Here is a 17,337-nt window from a genome sequence, read left to right on the forward strand (position 1 = left end):
GTTGGGGAGAGAGGGGGGAAAAAAGGCATGAAAGCATTTGTTATTGAACAGTCAGGGGTGCTGTGTGTATGTATTTCATATTGAAAATGTGAGGTGGTTCCGCAGTCAGGATGGGTCTTTTTGGTGGTAGGAAAGTACGGCTGTTGTGTAACAGCAGCTTTGCAGCCCTGCCCCAAGCTGTAAAAGCCTTTGCAATCAACATTTGAGCCCCTGCTCCTTTTTGTACCGTTCTGGAATCTGCTTTTGCACCACGAGCTGTATCTGCAACAGAGAACTGTATGGAGAAGGGGGAAAAAAACAGGGTAGAGTTTATGACAATTAATTTCTCTTCAGTGTTAACAAACCAGGTTCAGAGACTGTTCCTTGTTATCTGGTGCTATCGAATCAGGGGTCTTCATTTTTGTGGTTGGAAAGGAAGCAAACAGTTGAGTTTGTGTGAGCGCATTTGAGGAGGGCATTTTGTGTTTGTGAATTCCAATTCCATTTTAATGTTTTTAAAAACACACCTTTAAAATGCCTTTTGTTTAGAATAGAATTGTTAATGAATTTAATCAAATTTTCAAAGCCACTGCATCCTGCTTCTGGTTTTTGTACTTGGCACTCACAGTACTGCTAATTTAGGTATAGTCTTTCTGATTTAGTTGTGAGCTAATTGAATCTCTTAGAAAATATCTCTGAACACCCTTGAATACTGTTGTTTAAATTTAAGGTGTTGATTGATTAGTAGATTGGATTGTAGGTACAAATGAGTTCTCCAAAATTTGTATTAAACTTGCATAAAATATAACAAAGCGTTAAAATTTATCTAAATATTTCCTGCTAAGTATCTCTGATTCCACCTATTTAAAATTTTATTTTTGGAGGAGAAATTTGTGTAAACAAGCAAGTAGAATATAGAATTAAATTAGAAATCATTTGGGATTATTAGCAACTGTATTATCTTTCCTCTGTAACTCATTTTGTTAATTTTTGTCTCTTAGGATAATCCCACAGTGGTTGTTGAAGACTTGCGGCTTTGCACAGTTAAACACTGTGAGGACATAGAAAGACGCTTCTGTTTTGAGGTGGTTTCTCCAACAAAGTAAGGAGAAGTGATGGAGCATGTTTATTTAAAAATAAAAAAAATGTTACATTCAGTTGTCTTGAAATGCAAGATTAACATTTCTCTTGGGATAACATTTTCTCTTGGAAAAGTATCTGAAAAATTCTATGTTCTGAAATTTTGGCTAAGAGTAAGTGATGCTGTGAGAAGTGTTCCTGGTATTTAGTTTACTTTTAGCACTAAAGTAAACATACATTCTTGTGCTTTATGCATAAATGGATTGTGATTGTGGAGCTGTTGTGGCTTAGTTGTGGCTGATACTATCAAGCTGCTTAGTAATGTAAAAAATAGATCTCTTTCTCCAAATTTCTGATTGGTGTAATGAGAGAGAAACATATTAAGAAGTTGTCATCTCAGTAGTGTTAAGTTACATTTCAGAATGCGCTAAATGAAACTACCAAATATGTAGTTTCAATGCTAGCAGCGCAGTGTATTGGTTATATTGGGAGGTGTGTGGCAGTTCTGCTGCAGCCAGGGCACAGGACGTGGATTTTTCATTAATAATTTTGAGATGTGACCATATTTAATTTTTTTATATAAGGTCAACCTGCTTTTAGGTGTGGGTGTTAGCTATAATCCCCACTCCTACTTAGATTTCTCTTGTTAATAGATTGTTGTCCTAATGTTTGCATTCTCAGTTGCGGTTTGCTTTTAACATGCATTTTGCTCTTGCTTGCCTATACTTTTTCAGTGCCTAATTGTTGGATCAGTTTTATACTTCATGGTATGAAAAGTAGTTCATTTTTTGTCAGAGAGCTTTAAAATAATTTTATCTTGATCTCTGTGGATGACCCGTGTTTTCAAGGACTGATACCTGTATCTTGTGTAATTAGTCATGGGGGGAAATTGTATGTGAGGGTATAAAAAAGAAAAATTTGGAATAAGAAAGGAAAGGGAATAGGAAGCTAAGCCATTCTCTGGGTTATTTTAAAAGGCTCATCTATATGTTTTAGCATTACCCACAACTAGTTTTGAAACAAGGAGTTTTCATAGATTCAGCTGCTTTGTTATCTCAAAATAAGTTTATTAGATGATGCCTACTAAACAATATACTTGTGGTGAGAGCACTAAACTCTCTCAAGAGCCTGTGTTTTATTGAACAATGTGTTGTTTGAGAACAGCTGCTTGGCCAGTCTCTCTGAATCCGGGTGTGTGTGTGTTTGTCACAGAAGCTGCATGCTTCAGGCTGACTCGGAAAAGCTGCGACAGGCATGGATTAAAGCTGTCCAGACCAGTATTGCTACAGCTTACAGAGAGAAAGGGGATGAATCTGAGGTGAGTTTAAGAACCAACCAAACAACCTCTCTTTAGATCCTGAAAATTAAAAATAGAGAAGACCTCTTTTTATGAGAGGGGAGGGGAAAAAAGAATCTGTTGTTTATCTTCCAGTGGAAATGCAATTACATTTTAAAAACTATAATTTATATCTAATCTATCTTTCACTCCATCTTACTAATGTTACTTGGGCCTATATGTTTCGATGAGATTTTTTTGTGTGTGTGATTAAAATTCATAGAATTATTGGGTAGCCCTATATTCAGTTCTGTATTTCTTCTGAAAGGCTAAAAAACTAAACATTTTTTCATTTCTATGATTTCCCTTGGCCTTAAATGCAGAAGTTCCTTTTCTAGGGTTCTGGTGCACTGTCAGTATCTGTAGGACTTTTGTTTCTTTAATTTAGTGTGTATCTTTTGTTTTTATTTATTTATTTTAGAAACAGGAAAAGAAATCATCCCCTTCTACTGGAAGCCTAGAATCTGGCAGTGAGACAAAAGAGAAGTTGTTGAAGGGAGAAAGTGCTCTACAGCGAGTTCAGTGTATTCCTGGTAACGCTGCCTGCTGTGATTGTGGTTTGGCAGATCCTCGCTGGGCCAGTATCAACTTGGGAATCACGTTGTGCATTGAGTGCTCTGGCATTCACAGGTTGGGCAGCTCTTCAGAACTATTTTATTTATGCATTGACTTAATTAGGTTTGTCTCTTCAAATGTATATTGAAGCAAAGTTAGAGACCTCTGTTAACAGAATTAAGGGAACTGCTTTATTTGTGTAAATTAATGGTAAAGCTGTCTGAGGTAAGACACAACGTGCAGTTACAGGTTAATATTTTTTTTCATGCTGTTTAGGAGCTTGGGAGTCCACTTTTCAAAAGTAAGATCTTTAACACTGGATTCATGGGAACCTGAACTTCTAAAGGTATGATATTTTTGAAACAAGTTTTGATTTCATACTTACTTAGATTGTTGTTTTAAAGCCGCTGCATCAGAAAGCTCAGTGCAGGAAGCACTTGCATTTGTACCCAGCGTATGTCTTAAATTTTCTACTCCAAATTGCTTATGGTTGTGTGTAGGTTTTCTTTAATTCACACTTTCTTATAATACATGCAGTAGCCGTAGTCATTCTTGTCACAAACTGGCGAGTCAGAACAACACGCTGCTTTCGGTTTCACAAATGCACTTTGAGTAGTAAGTTTAATCTGATACTTTCAATATATAAAAATGAAAATCTCTTTCAGCCCACTATATTATTGGTCTGTAAAAACTTTGGAAGCGCTGTATAGCATACATCATGCTGATCATGCTTGGAAATTCAGATGCCAACTCTTACAGTGATATCTTGATTTTGTACTCCTGATGGCTTATAGGAGAACATTCACGCAACTGCTCACGTGCTATTTGTGTGCCAAAATTGTAGCTTGAAACATGGTTATGAAAATCATGTGACACTGAAATACCAAAATAGGAGCTCGTGCATGGATGCATGTGTGCAGCTGAATAACTGATGCGAAGCATTTGTTTCTAGCTGTGATGTTCTGGTACTTAAATACTGCTTCTCTATTCTAAACAATCAAAAGACAGTGTGAGTAGGGCTGTTTCTCTTGTGGTTTGACCTGAAATAATTTTAATATCAATGTATTCATGCTGAGGAAACAAACAACTCGAAAAACTACACCCCTTGTCCTGTTTATGTAAATACTAGAGCTGAATATTCTACCTGATATTAGAAGCATGAAGTCTGTTCATTGCTGTAAATTGGACTTGTGGGCTAAATACACCTTAAAGTAGTATCTGCAGGCTGTTTTCTGTTTCTAATCTTTTCCTATAGACATAACAGATTATGGTTTAGCAAAAATGTCTGTTGGACAAGATGGAATGGACTTGATTGAATTGTCTCTTGCTGATGGGATAAGAATAGCTACTGGCAAAACTACTCTAGGAAGGGAATACTTTTGTAAATGAGGCTTGCAGATGTCATTCTGATTGCACAAAAAAGGTTATTGAATGACAGATGGTCATTTTTGCAGTCCTTTTCAGAAGGGAATGGCACTTTAAAGGAGTGACTATATTTTTTTTTTTACTATCTTACCTGCAATTGAGTCTCACTATTCACCGATAGTTTCATTATCATGATACAAACCCATGTTTATTTCTGTAAATGTACTTTTACCAGTGAAAATACTAAGTTGTAAAAATAGACCGATTGAGGTTAAAAACAACTAAATAGGTAGACAAAACCTTTTGCAAATGTATTTGAATTTATTTATTTTGCTTCATAGCTTATGTGTGAATTGGGAAATGATGTTATAAATAGAATATATGAAGCGAAGCTGGAAAAAGTGGGAGTAAAGAAGCCACAACCTGGAAGCCAAAGGTAGTCATTTACTAGCAGTGCCTCTTCCTTTTCTGGTTGCTTCTTTCAGCCTCCAGCTTTAAAAGATGCTGCCTCTTAACTGTGTAACAGTCCTTTGATTTACTCTTCATTTCCCCATATCACCAGTATATTTTCTTCTCCCCCTTTTCGCACTCTCTTTATTGAGTATTCCTTCTGCTGGTCCCTTTTAGCTACTCTTGTCCACTTGCTCTCTTTCTGATCTCACTCCCTCCTTTTGATGATAGCTCTGTAGCATCCTGCTCTGTCTCATCAACGTGAGCATGTTGATTTTGTTTCCTGTCTACCATCTCAGCCAGCTGTACTTGGTCTGTGAGTGCTCCTGGAAGGAGCCTGTGGCTGTGCCTTTTGTTTACAGTGACTTTGTTCTTGAGTTTGACTTTTGTTCACTGATTCCCAGAATGCTCTTTTCTTTCTGCCTACACTGTACATGAGCTCTGCTGCTTTACAGCAATGATTGTACTGCTGTCTTCCATTTCTCCAATGCTAATTTGTGTTTGAAGGTAGTTTCTTAATGTTTTATTTTGTTGTATAAGATGCCTTTTAAAACTTCTTTTCTTTCCAGCTTTCCAGTTCTGTGCTGCTTGCTGTCAGGCACTTTTATGGTATAGAAAGCAGTGTTTTATAAGGTGTTGGCAATTTGGAGGTAATGATAATAATATAAATAATATAGGAGATTTGCTAGATGTTCCTTCTACTGGTAACTGCTTTTCAGCAGTTCCAGCAGTAATACTTTTATAGCCCCTTTCGTCAGTTTGTCACAACTGGTGTGTGTGTCTTAAGATGATAACCCCGGGTTACAAGGAAAAATATTTCAGTATGCATTATGGAACTGGTGGCTGTGCCTACCTCAGGCTTGTTATTATGGTTATCTTGTGCAATCTCTGTTCCTTTAACAAATGTTGTAATTTATATTTACCTAAGAAGCTAAATATTAATGCTATATTAATTGGTTATTAACAACATAAAACATGTATAAAGGATTAATACCAAGAAGTGGTAGTTGGACTAGGTGACCATTGTAGGTGCCTTCCAAGGAACCTATTCTATTCCAAGTCACATACGGTAGCTAATGCTTATGTCTTCCACATACCACTTTCCAAAGTCTCTGCCTGAAAGAACATATACATATTTGAACTTAACAAAATTACTTTCTTGTGAGCGTTATGCAAAATTTAAACAAGAATCCAGAAAGAGTTAGACAGTGTCCTCTTCATATTTCTGAAAATGTGTCATAGGGGTGTCTTATGTGCAGTGCCAAACTACCATTTTTGTTACTGGCTTTAGTATGAAATGGATGTTCTTTTAATTAATGAAAATATTAAAATACTAACTCCAGGGATTTTGTATATGACAGGCAGGAAAAGGAGGCATACATCAGGGCAAAATATGTGGAAAGAAAGTTTGTAGAGAAGCAGCCTGCATCAGTATCTCCGCTTGAATCTGGAACAAAAGTTTTGCCTCAAAGTCGGGAAGAGAAAAGGCACAGTGGCCCTGAAAAATCCCTTTTGGCAGGGGAACAAGGTGCAGCATCCCAAAAAGGTATTTGCACACTTCTTCACTGTATCACACGTGTTCTTTGCAAAGTTATGTATTTTTGTATTACTTGATTTCCTACCTCAGGCAGAGAAATCAGAACCTGTCTTTTAATGGGTCATAGCCTAGTTCAGAAGTGCAGGGGAGAAAAGACTTGTTCAGAGATGTGCAGTTTTAGGTGGGGAAGAATTTGGAGTGGAATGCTTATCATTCAGAAACATATTAACCACTTTCTTTCCTCCGTATTTTCATCCTTCTTAATTTTTCCAATAACGTTCTTTCCTGCCCTATCCCTTCCTTACTGCCTGCTTTGTGCTTTGCTAACTTGCATGTCCCAGCGGTTGCTGTAAGTAGCGACGAGGCGAGGCGGGAGTCTCTGTTCTGTCCTGATGAACTAGATTCACTCTTCTCCTACTTTGATACCTCTTCAAAACTACGTAGTAGTAAGTACTACAGCTATGGCGTGTTCTGGTTTTGCACTAGTGATCCATTGTGTGTCATGCCCATCTCCCTGCCTTGAATCCATTGTTTCCAGGCTACTGCATTGCTTAGTGTTCTCATGAAATAATTTAAGCTTTTTTACTTATCCTGATATTTTCCTTTCTAATAATCTTTGACATTTATTATTATTGTAAAATGTTATGGTTGCAATATGTGACTTCATATTTTTCCATGGATGCAATAAGAATACTGAATAATTACTAGTCATTTAAAAAAAAAATAGTATTCAGGACCAAGTATAAGAGCTTGCTTTATTATCATGGTATCTGTGAAGAGTAGGTAACTTATGGTCTGCATAGTAATTACAGTTTCTCCTCAAAACAGTACGAAGCATTGACAGTGGGATCCAGCAGAGTGCTGATGACAGCAGAGAACACCTTGCCTCTACTATATCAACCAACAGTTTGTATGAACCAGGTGCGTTAAGCTTTGCACTTTAAGATGAAAATTTAATCGCTACTTCTTGGTAGCGTGTTCTTACCAAAGAGGTAGTACCTGATGATACACTTCATGTCTCTCTTATCCTGGTGGACTGAAACACTTTCAACATGGATAATAATTGCTTGAGTGACCTTTCTCTCCTCTAGGCTTGGTAGCAAGAATGACATTGCATCCTTCTAAATGATTTCAGAGAATTCTGTTTTTTCCAGTTAGGTGATACTGAGACAGAACTTTGGTTTTTATCAGATAGAGCAATGCTGAATTTTGATAAAGACAAGTCTCCACAGAAATGCATAATCCTTCTATAAATAGTTAAGTCTTTGGAAATGCAATTCCTATTAAGTAGCAGATAATAGACTTTATGTTACTTGAGCATTCTTGCTTCATTTTTCTGTTTTTTACTTATGTGGATTGACCATGTCTTTAAACATTACCCCCTCTTTACTCAAACTTTTATAAATTGATTGGTGAAATTATTTGCTGTCTAATATTAGCATCCTGTGCTGACAGATATAGTGAGTATGGCTTGTCAAAATGTCCAAAACATTTATTTATAAAGCCAACTTACTCTTCTACATCAAAGCACTCTTCTGAGGTATGTTTTAAATCTAGTAGTTCACAGCTGTGCTTTGTAGGCAGGCAGCATGTGGCTTGGATCCTTTCTTTGACTGCATGGTAGCAACACTTATGATGCTGTAACTCATGAAAGCTTAAATATAATAATGTCTTTATCTCCCAGACTTCACTCTGTATAACACTTACTGAGATGAAAAGAAAGATTATGCTTTAGTCCAAAAAAATCATAGCCACAGCAAGTCATTGGTAAATGACAATGGTATCTCTTAACAAAAATTAGGTCAGAACAGTATTAGCCTCATATTCAGGTTTATCAAGCTGTTGCAGATACGTATTTGTATGAATCCATCTCTGCAGGAAATTAGTTTTATTCTTATCTTGCAGTATAGGATAAAACATACTTCTACCCTAAAATCAGTTCTTAGAAATTACATGGAATAGGCAGATTGAAGGATGTACACATGTGCCAGTAATATGGAGAGAATGTTTTCTGGGCAGTAATAATTCTGTGAAGTGGCCATGCCTGAATGCTGGAACAAGTTAAAGGTATCTGTGACTTCTGGCAGAATGGGACGACAATGCATAGCAGGCTACAAAACCTGAGCTACCTTATGCTGGAGAAATGACATTTTCGGTCAGAATTCCAGGACATACCTTATAAAAACAGGTTTAAGTAAGCAATTTTTTTTTTCTTTTCAGAAGGAGACAAGCAAGAGTCTTCTGTGTTCTGTGACTCCAAACAGCCTAGTCCAGGACTGCAGCTGTATCGAGCTGCCTTTGAGAAGAATCTTCCTGATATGGCAGAAGCATTGGCTCATGGAGCTGAAGTAAACTGGGTCAACGTAGAAGAAAACAAAGCAACACCACTCATTCAGGCAGTGCAAGGGGTATGTGATATACAGGACCGACTGCTGCGGGACGAGGGGAAGGGGAATAATAGGGACATTTCTGTGTCACTGGTCCTTTTGAGCTGCTTGCTTTGCTAATAAATGATGATGTGATGCTGAAGTTGTCTTTACAATGTTCTCTCAAAGTTGTTTCTGCATATTTTTTTCCTGTAAATGCTTTGTTTGGAATTATATAACCTAGTAGTGTTTAAATTGAAATGGAAGCAAATCCCTTCTGTTTCCTTTGCCACATGACCCAGTGGTGAGAAGGCAGAACAGGCTTGGCTCTTATTCTAGAGATCTGGTGCTGAATTGTTTCTTTCCTGTTATTCCATAGGGTTCGTTGGTTACTTGTGAATTCTTGCTGCAGAACGGGGCCAATGTGAATATCAGGGACATGAAAGGAAGAGGACCCTTGCACCATGCCACGGTTCTGGGACATACTGGGTAACTCAGTGCTCCAGAATTTGTAAATGGCCATCATTTAGTATAGTTGTTAATGTGAATCTTCTTTATTTCCCTTAAAATTCTGTCATTTTAATATATTTCAGGTAATACAGGCTTTTCTTAAACTTTTGTGGTGAGAGAGGAAATCACATTTAGAATTGGCAGTCTCAGCCACTAGCAAAACACACATTTATCAACACACTTTGATCCATTTTGTAAAAACATGTCTTTAATAATGCTTTGAAATAGCACGAACTTTTGGTGAAGACTCATGAGATTTTTCTTATTTTCTTAAGAAATATAATACAAGTAGGAAAAATAGTGGTGTGTGAGGGCCAAGGCTTTTTCTGACTCATCCCACCTGTGTGTGTTGCACTGAGTGTATCTCATTTCAAAATTTACTGCATTATATCTTGAGTGTTGGAATCCTAGCTTTTAACTGAAACCACGTACCAGCTCAGTTCAAGTGAGGACAAAATAATATGGTTGGTGGTGCCCAAACTCTTTGCATGCATGAATTTTAAATAGAGTGTGAGTTGACAGCCTGGGACAGTTTAAGCCTTAAGCTTAGCCAGTATGCTCTTTATATAGAGATGAAGAATTAGAAAAATTAGAGCAGTTTCTATTGGGTAAATCTGGCACCTGTCAACTGTGTTCTTTCCTGTATTGATTCATCCTGCTCGGTGGTTCTTGTCTGTCATGGTAAAAGGGATGAGGTTTTTTGTTTCTACAAGCTAGTATGTTACAGGAAGGTACAGTCTCCCTTCTGAAGGGTTCAACTCCTTGCTGCACTAGTGTGATTTGACTTAGGCTGTCTTTCTAATGTGGATTAAACAAAGGTTTTGCTCACTGCTGTGTTAAAATCTTAGTTGTTCTTGATGAATAGCAGTGTTTTGATATTATATGTTCAAGAGACTTTTGGTGATTTAAGCCAAATATGTTGATCCAGCTTGAATTTATTTGCTTTTTCCCTTTATTGTTGTGAAAATTATTCTTAAATGCTTTTTCTAAACAGACAAGTGTGTTTATTCCTAAAACGAGGAGCAAACCAACATGCCACTGATGAAGATGGGAAAGATCCATTGAGTATAGCAGTAGAAGCTGCAAATGCAGATATTGTAACATTGTAAGTTCTGTGTTCTGTTTTTAACTAGATTTTCCTATTCTGTTTCAAGTTACAAATATAAGAAATGTCAAAATTCCTTTACAGAAAAGCAGAGAGAGCAAAAGAAAAATCAGGAGTGCACTATCTATAGAGGACCTCACTGGTGTGAGGTTCAGGAGTGCATTTTAGGTCTTGAATCGCAGTCTTTTTTTTTAGTACTTTTAAGATGACATTGTTCTTTTTGTTTCCAAATCACAGGTTACGTTTAGCAAGGATGAATGAAGAAATGCGTGAATCGGAAGGACTCTATGGACAGCCAGGTCAATACTCCACTAATAACCATACTGAAATGCAGTATAAGAAGTGTATTCAGGAATTTATCAGTTTACAATTAGATTCTTAGGATCTGAGGGAAATTTAAGTTAGCTTCATACAATAATTTTTTTTATAAACAACCGACACATGTTAAAGCTGCATTGAAATTCACTGGTGTGACTTTGTCAGAGTATTTAGGGGACGTAAGAGGAGAGTGTTTAAAGTACATTATTACAGTAGTGTATGTTAGTACAGCCATTACCAACCTGTTTTGCTGGTAGTTGTCCACAGTTTTCTCCTATTGATGTCCCATTGAATTTCATGTAGTGTTAGGATTTACCTGACGTTATTTAACAGTGACCTTCTGACCCAGGTTGCTCAGAGACAGTTGAGTTTATCTTATTACATGATACCATTCTCCTTCCTGTGGAATGGTCCTTTTTTTCCTTTTTTAAGTAAAAATGCTTGTACACCAATGTAAAAACATATATCAAATACTTCAAAATAACTCCAGACAGACATTATTTCCTCAGATTTTATTTTAAAGTATTTTTATTTGTTAAGATAAAAATAAGAAACAAAACAAGGGAAAATGGGTTTAAGCTGAAAGAGGGGATGTTTAGATTAGATATTAGGAAGAAGTTCTTCACTGTGAGGGTGGTCAGACACTGGAACAGGTTGCCCAGAGAAGCTGTGGATGCTCCCTCCCTGGAAGTGTTTAAGGCCAGGCTGGATGAGGCTTTGAGCAACCTGGTCTAGTGGAAGGTGTCCCTGCTGATGGCAGGGGGGTTGGAACAAGATGATCTTTAAGGTCCCTTCCAATCCAAACCATTCTATGATTCTATGATATTTTTGTATGCGTAGTATCTTACAATTTGATAAAAAAACTTGGCAGACATTTGAGCCAACTGCTCCAAGAAAGTAACAAATTAATTTAATTAATATGTGCAACTTTATCCTCAGTCACTCAGTCCCACTTTACACTATGTTCTGGTGTGATATTTATGCAAGCCATTTCTTCTTGTATGGTATGCTTCCTAGGAACCTAGTTTAATCTCATGCAAATATCAATAATGAAGGCACACTTGCTCGTCAGGTTAGACAGCTAAAAACACACCACTGTGCCTGGCAGTAGTGAAAGGCAAACCTTATTTTTAAAGTTGAGCGCTGAGTACTCTTGGTGCACTCCTATAAAGCCCCTAGGAATGTTCCACTGATTTATAAGGACTGTGTGTCCTTATGTCTTTTACCAGATCAGGGCTGAAATATATTCAAGGGGCAACATTGAGTTTCATGTCAATATCCCAGATGAACTCTAATTAAATAAACCAAATTTATTTCTTTCATAAAGTTTGTCCTTAAGAACAGGTGTTTTTCAAGTTTATTTTTAAACAAATCTTATAGGAAATTCAAATTAACAAAAGTACTGTAGACACTCAGATGTTCAAAAGCTTTCTTTGGCAGAGCAACAGATAATTTATAAGTATATACTTGAATATGAGCTTAAATGAGGAAGAATTCCCCACTCAGAAAACGCAGCAGGCTACATATGTGAAAAAAATCTATTGCCAGTTTGGCCATTTTGAATGTAAAGCTGTTTTCTGATATAATACAAACTGCTTCACTGCAAGGCTGAAGGTAACAAATACTGAAGTATTTTTGAGTCTCCTCATTTTTATTTTAAGGGTAAAAAAAATAACCATCAGTTTTGAATAGTAAAATGCTTTTGTTTTAAGAGAGGTAGGTACTTTGATTCAAAAGCTTTATGCTAAATAGTAAATTAATATTTCAGATCATTTAATAGACCTGTCACAAATCCAAAATTATTATAAATCAGAAAATGCATTTCTATAGTTTGTACAAAAAGCCTCGGTTACTAAACATTTGTCACTTTTAGTGAAATAGTAACAAATAGAGGCACTACTTACATGGAAATATGAATGTGTTTAAGCTGGAGAAGGGGGAAAATATTTTCCCTGACATCTTGTTTAAAATATTTTTTTAGACAGATTCTTCAATTAGTAGATTAAATAAAAAGCTGGCTAATCTTTAATTGAAAATATCTTTACCTTCTTATCAGTTTGTAATACAGTAGAATCTAGAGGCTGCAGTTGATACCATCTGATCCAGATATTTTACAGATGGTGTCTGATCCTTGTAAACAGGCGAAATTAACAGTGGGAAGTAGAGCTGCTATGAGGGATAGAGCGTCCCCAAAATCAGGGGCAGGGTGTCATTAGATTAGTTTGTGAAATTCAGGACACAAGCTGTAGCATAGTGTCCCAGCCAGATCTTGCTGTATCTTTGGATAACATACCTGTGCTCTCCTTCATTCTTTACTTGCTGAAGTCTCTTTTAAAAAGCTGAAGTAAATATTTGAGTGTTTTAGATGCTAATATCTGCTAGCCTGCTAGGAGGGCCGTGTGGATGTGTAAGTGTAAGCACAAAACCTCTCTCTGCTGTCGCAAGGTGTGATACCTTCGTGTGGTCATAGAGGAGGCAGGTCTTTTTCACTGCATATACATGTTACATTCTCTGTGGTGCCCTTATTTTAGAACTCCTCTTTTCCAATATTATCATTCTAGAAGAAAATAAGGATTTTTCAAGACGATTGTATGTTTGCTGGGAGCTATGTGAGGGTAAATACCAACGTACGAGTTTGCTGTCTTCAGAGTGAAGCCAACTGCCTATTTCTCCGCTTTAGGAATGTGGTTGATAAACAATTACTAATGTAGCTAATGGCATCAGCATTTACATTTTAAATATACCTGGCTGTTTTGAACTACTAAGAGAAGTATATATTGCTTTGCAAAGTACAGTTGGTCTTCCAAAGCATTTCTAGAATGGGAACTAGCTGAAACTAGCTTGTTCCACAAAAACTTAATTTCTGGTGGTAGAAGCCATATGCACCATTGTACTGTTTCTTGTATAATACTTGAGTGCTCATCTTCTGGTGCTACAGTATGTCTGCTAACTATTTGATATTAGTATTGCTACTTTTTCTTCCTATCTTTTATTGAATGTATGATGTGTGCCTTTTGAGTTACTCTGTTGTTACATGGTAAAGCTGTGTTACAGTATTTTTGTACATAAAATCTGCACCTTAGGGAAAAACATTGATTGGAAAGGGAATTTCCAGAATTTAATTTTAAAGTAGGATTTTAAAATAATTATAAGGTTTACAGTATTAAGTATTTTAATGCAGCATACAAACTAAAGGGGCACTTTATTTTAGTCTATTTTTGTATGTAATATTTTTGTTATGTAATAGAGCCAAACACAGAGCCACAATGTATCTTGGAAAAAATAGCTTTTGTTCTTTCTTTCAAGTTAATATGAAAGAACCAAATATGGCAATGGGAACTACAGTACTAGTTCACCACTGGAACCCACTTCTGTATTAAAAGCATAATTGCTTTTATCATACAAGCTTGATCCCAATTTGTGCTCTTCCTATCTGTTCTTTCAGTGAATGTTACCATCTCCCTTCATTCTGTGCTTATCTCCCGGTGCAAGCAGTTACCAGAAACTGTTACAATAAGATGTGTCCTGTGCCTGCTTCACCTCTAGAACATACTTGAAACTAAATCTGAAAACCAAAAGGGAATTTCCCTAGAACTAATTTTTCCTAGTAGAGCAGTATTGAATGTATTTATCTTTAAAAGTCTGGGAAGAATTGTGTCATTACATTTTTATATAAACCCACATGCCATGCACGTTAAATATTTCTGGAAGGTCAGTTATAATTTCTGAAAGTGTTTTCAAATGAGTGGAGTCTCATCTCCAAAAGAATAATAGTTCTAATATTGGAAATGTGCATTAAAAGATGGAGAAACAAAACAGTGTAACTTTTCACTGTAGTAAAAACTTTTAAAAACAAAAAGAAATCCTTTTAAAAACTGCCCTTTGGGAAAAAAGTGGTGGAATAATACTTTTCTTGTGCAATTGTATTAAAAAAAAACAAACCCAAAACTTAGTGTTCAATGTACATGATGAGAAAGATTTTGAGTTGTTTTTGTCATGCTATTAATCAAGCTGTCAGCAAGGAACAGAAGTGGTGGGATCTTGTGTTCTGTGTGGTCATCTGTGTTGGGAAGACGGTAAAATTTGGATGGCTGCATAGCTCCTGACCGGACCAAATGTTTTATGCATTTAATTCCCTTTGAAGGCAATTAGGGTATGGTTAGTGTCTTAAAATGAAACCTGAACTCAAGGCCCAAAATGCTGCAGCAGATGAAAGAATGTGAAAATGTCCATTATAAAGTGGCAGAAGAATGACTTGGCAATGACTCAAGAAGTAATCACTCCTGAATGTGTGTTCCTGTGTAGACGGGGAGGGGCAGGGAGACAGGCCTGGTGGAAATCGCTGCCACCCCTCATTTTGGAATATGTACTAGCAGTCATGTTGTGTTTAAGCACAAAGGGTGAAGATAAAAAACCAAATGAAAGATTTTTAAGGAAAGTATCATCACTCACAGACACAACTAAAAAGTAATGAATGTTCAGTGATGCATGTACAAATTTATATTTGCTGAAGTAATAGACCAAGAAAACTTATGAAAAATAATTTCTCTACTTAGGATTGTTTTTTTATACTATTGCTTGCCGATTGTTTCTTTCATGGACAGTTCTGTCTGGCTGTAAGACTTCTGACCTCTGTTTCCAAGAAAATCTTTATTTATGCCATAATTCTGCCTTTCTGAAGAGAATCTTGGTTAGCACTTCCTTGCAAAAACAAGGATTTTATTCTTTAATGGCTAATAAACACTTTTCTTTTTACATTGCTTTAAAATGCTTTCATTTTTCCTTTCTAACTCTGAACTTTCCTCTGTGTGGCTGCCTGTGAGGTACTATATCAGGTATAGTTTGGCTTTGTTTAATTTGCTTCTACAGAACCTGCATGCACGTAAACAGTCACAAAGAGTTCACATCAGCATCATTCCATCATTAATAAGTGTTATACAGTAATTGGTAGCACACTAGGGCATTTGTGCAATGGTGGGTGATGTTAACTATCACAAATGTTTAAAATCATTTCCCTTTTCTTTTCTGCCTAGGAGATGAAATTTATCAGGACATTTTTCGTGACTTTTCTCAAATGGCATCAAATAATCCAGAGAAGCTAAACCGTTTCCAGCAGCCAGATTCACAGAAGTCTTAAGTGTCAAGAAGGAAAAGAACCTGATCCTTAGAGTGCAAGTCTTTTTTTTACTTTAACAGAATGAATTATATGCATTTTGTTAGATAGCTTGGATAAAAATACCACTCCAGTGTAGCTTTAGATTGTGGTAGCTGGGGAAATGTATGAGTTTTTTTATGTTCTACAGTATGTATACCTCAGCAGCTGAAGAAAATGCTTAAAACCAGGAATACCTGCTAGCTCAGTACAAAAATAGCGCCTGCTAGCACGTCCGGAGTTTGTCTGCAGTTCAGTTCGTACATAACGTTAGCAGAGCGCAGCTGGACGCGTTGCAGACTCCGGGTGGCAGGATGATGAGACCAGCTTTGCTGTTCAGTGTCCCCTACTGTCATCTGTCTCCCTGTGGCCATAAAGAATGTGGCTCTGAGAAGAAGGTCTGGGTTGCATTTTCTAGGACTGTTTGGAAGGGAAATGGGGCAATGACTTGCTGAGTTGCCCTTCTGTCTGCGGGCTTGTAAATTAACAGATTCTGTTGTTCCTGTGCTGACTGTGGTTAGAGGTAAGCTGTCAATAACAAGACATGGTAACTTCTGCTCCTTTGCAAGCTCTTTTTCAGTGGAAGCTTTAACACCAGGCTGGCCTTTATGCTGGTGACTGCGGGTCAGTCACAATAGGTGTATATCCTGGAGGACCAAACTTCTAAGAGCAATCTATTTTCCTTCCCCTCTGTCCCCTCTTAAATTAAACTTTCTGTGAAGCAAGTATGCTTTTAATTGAGCATGTGGAAGCATTCATGAAAAATAAACTTAATCTTGCTAGACATGATGTGGGGTTTGTTTGCAGTATTTGGATGTCAAAGCTTGAAATTTAAGACATGAAAATAAATATTGAGCCACTGGAGTTTGTGTGGAGCAGTCCTACTAAGGCTGTTTGTTACCTTCTCTTTTTGCTGTTCTCACTGCTCACCCTAAGCTGAATATGTAACATCTCATATATAATGCAGCCATCCTAAATGTAGGGCAATCAATCCTTTATATCAGGAAGCAGCATTCTTTATATAATCTGCAAAGATGTGTATACATGTTGGCTAAACTAAGGTGTGCACAAGAAAGCCTAGGAAATTTCACTGCACGTTTCTGCAAAGTAAGGAATGAGCGTAGTCTCCAGCTGTATTCTGAGGGCAGCAGCACAATTTGCTTTATTCCATAGTGAGATCCACTCTGCATGTATAAATGGTGTCTGTAGATCCGTGCTTGTATGTCAGGTTATTTAATACCTAGATAGTAATCATGTGAAGCCCCAAACCTGCAGATGCAATTCTTTGCTCTGTTTGTCTGTCCTATGGACAATTTAAGGAGAATTTTTAGGTAACATAGTATCAAGGTGAGTTTTTAACAATCCTAATAGCCATGGTGTTTAAATGTATTTGGGAAATCAACTGGCTTTTCTCCAAGCTGGCTAAGATAAGCAAAATTCAGTAAAAAAAATTCTGTGAACTTTGGTAAAATTAAACTTTCTGGCATGTTAAATTTTAACAAGGTATTTCAATTATTTATAATTTTGCATCAGATTTATAATAATGTATCAAGTCTGGATGATTATTGTTGCAAAGTTAATAGC

General features: G+C 36.8%; 1 protein-coding gene across 1 annotated transcript in view; it reads left to right on the forward strand.

The window, feature by feature from the left end:
* LOC104530879 (arf-GAP with coiled-coil, ANK repeat and PH domain-containing protein 2) overlaps positions 1-16,537 on the forward strand; it is a 29,020-nt gene extending 12,483 nt beyond the window's left edge. The window contains exons 4-15 of the mRNA XM_010175599.1: positions 981-1,081; positions 2,272-2,377; positions 2,817-3,025; positions 3,227-3,296; positions 4,657-4,751; positions 6,127-6,311; positions 7,131-7,223; positions 8,523-8,710; positions 9,048-9,157; positions 10,173-10,283; positions 10,521-10,582; positions 15,635-16,537. Coding sequence (XP_010173901.1) covers positions 981-1,081; positions 2,272-2,377; positions 2,817-3,025; positions 3,227-3,296; positions 4,657-4,751; positions 6,127-6,311; positions 7,131-7,223; positions 8,523-8,710; positions 9,048-9,157; positions 10,173-10,283; positions 10,521-10,582; positions 15,635-15,738 — 1,434 coding nt within the window. The 3' untranslated portion in view covers positions 15,739-16,537. The remainder of the gene's footprint in view (positions 1-980; positions 1,082-2,271; positions 2,378-2,816; positions 3,026-3,226; positions 3,297-4,656; positions 4,752-6,126; positions 6,312-7,130; positions 7,224-8,522; positions 8,711-9,047; positions 9,158-10,172; positions 10,284-10,520; positions 10,583-15,634) is intronic.
* Positions 16,538-17,337: the final 800 nt, after the last annotated feature.

The sequence above is a fragment of the Antrostomus carolinensis genome, unplaced genomic scaffold (assembly GCF_000700745.2).
Source record: "Antrostomus carolinensis isolate BGI_N321 unplaced genomic scaffold, ASM70074v2 scaffold44079, whole genome shotgun sequence".
Taxonomy (NCBI): domain Eukaryota; kingdom Metazoa; phylum Chordata; class Aves; order Caprimulgiformes; family Caprimulgidae; genus Antrostomus; species Antrostomus carolinensis.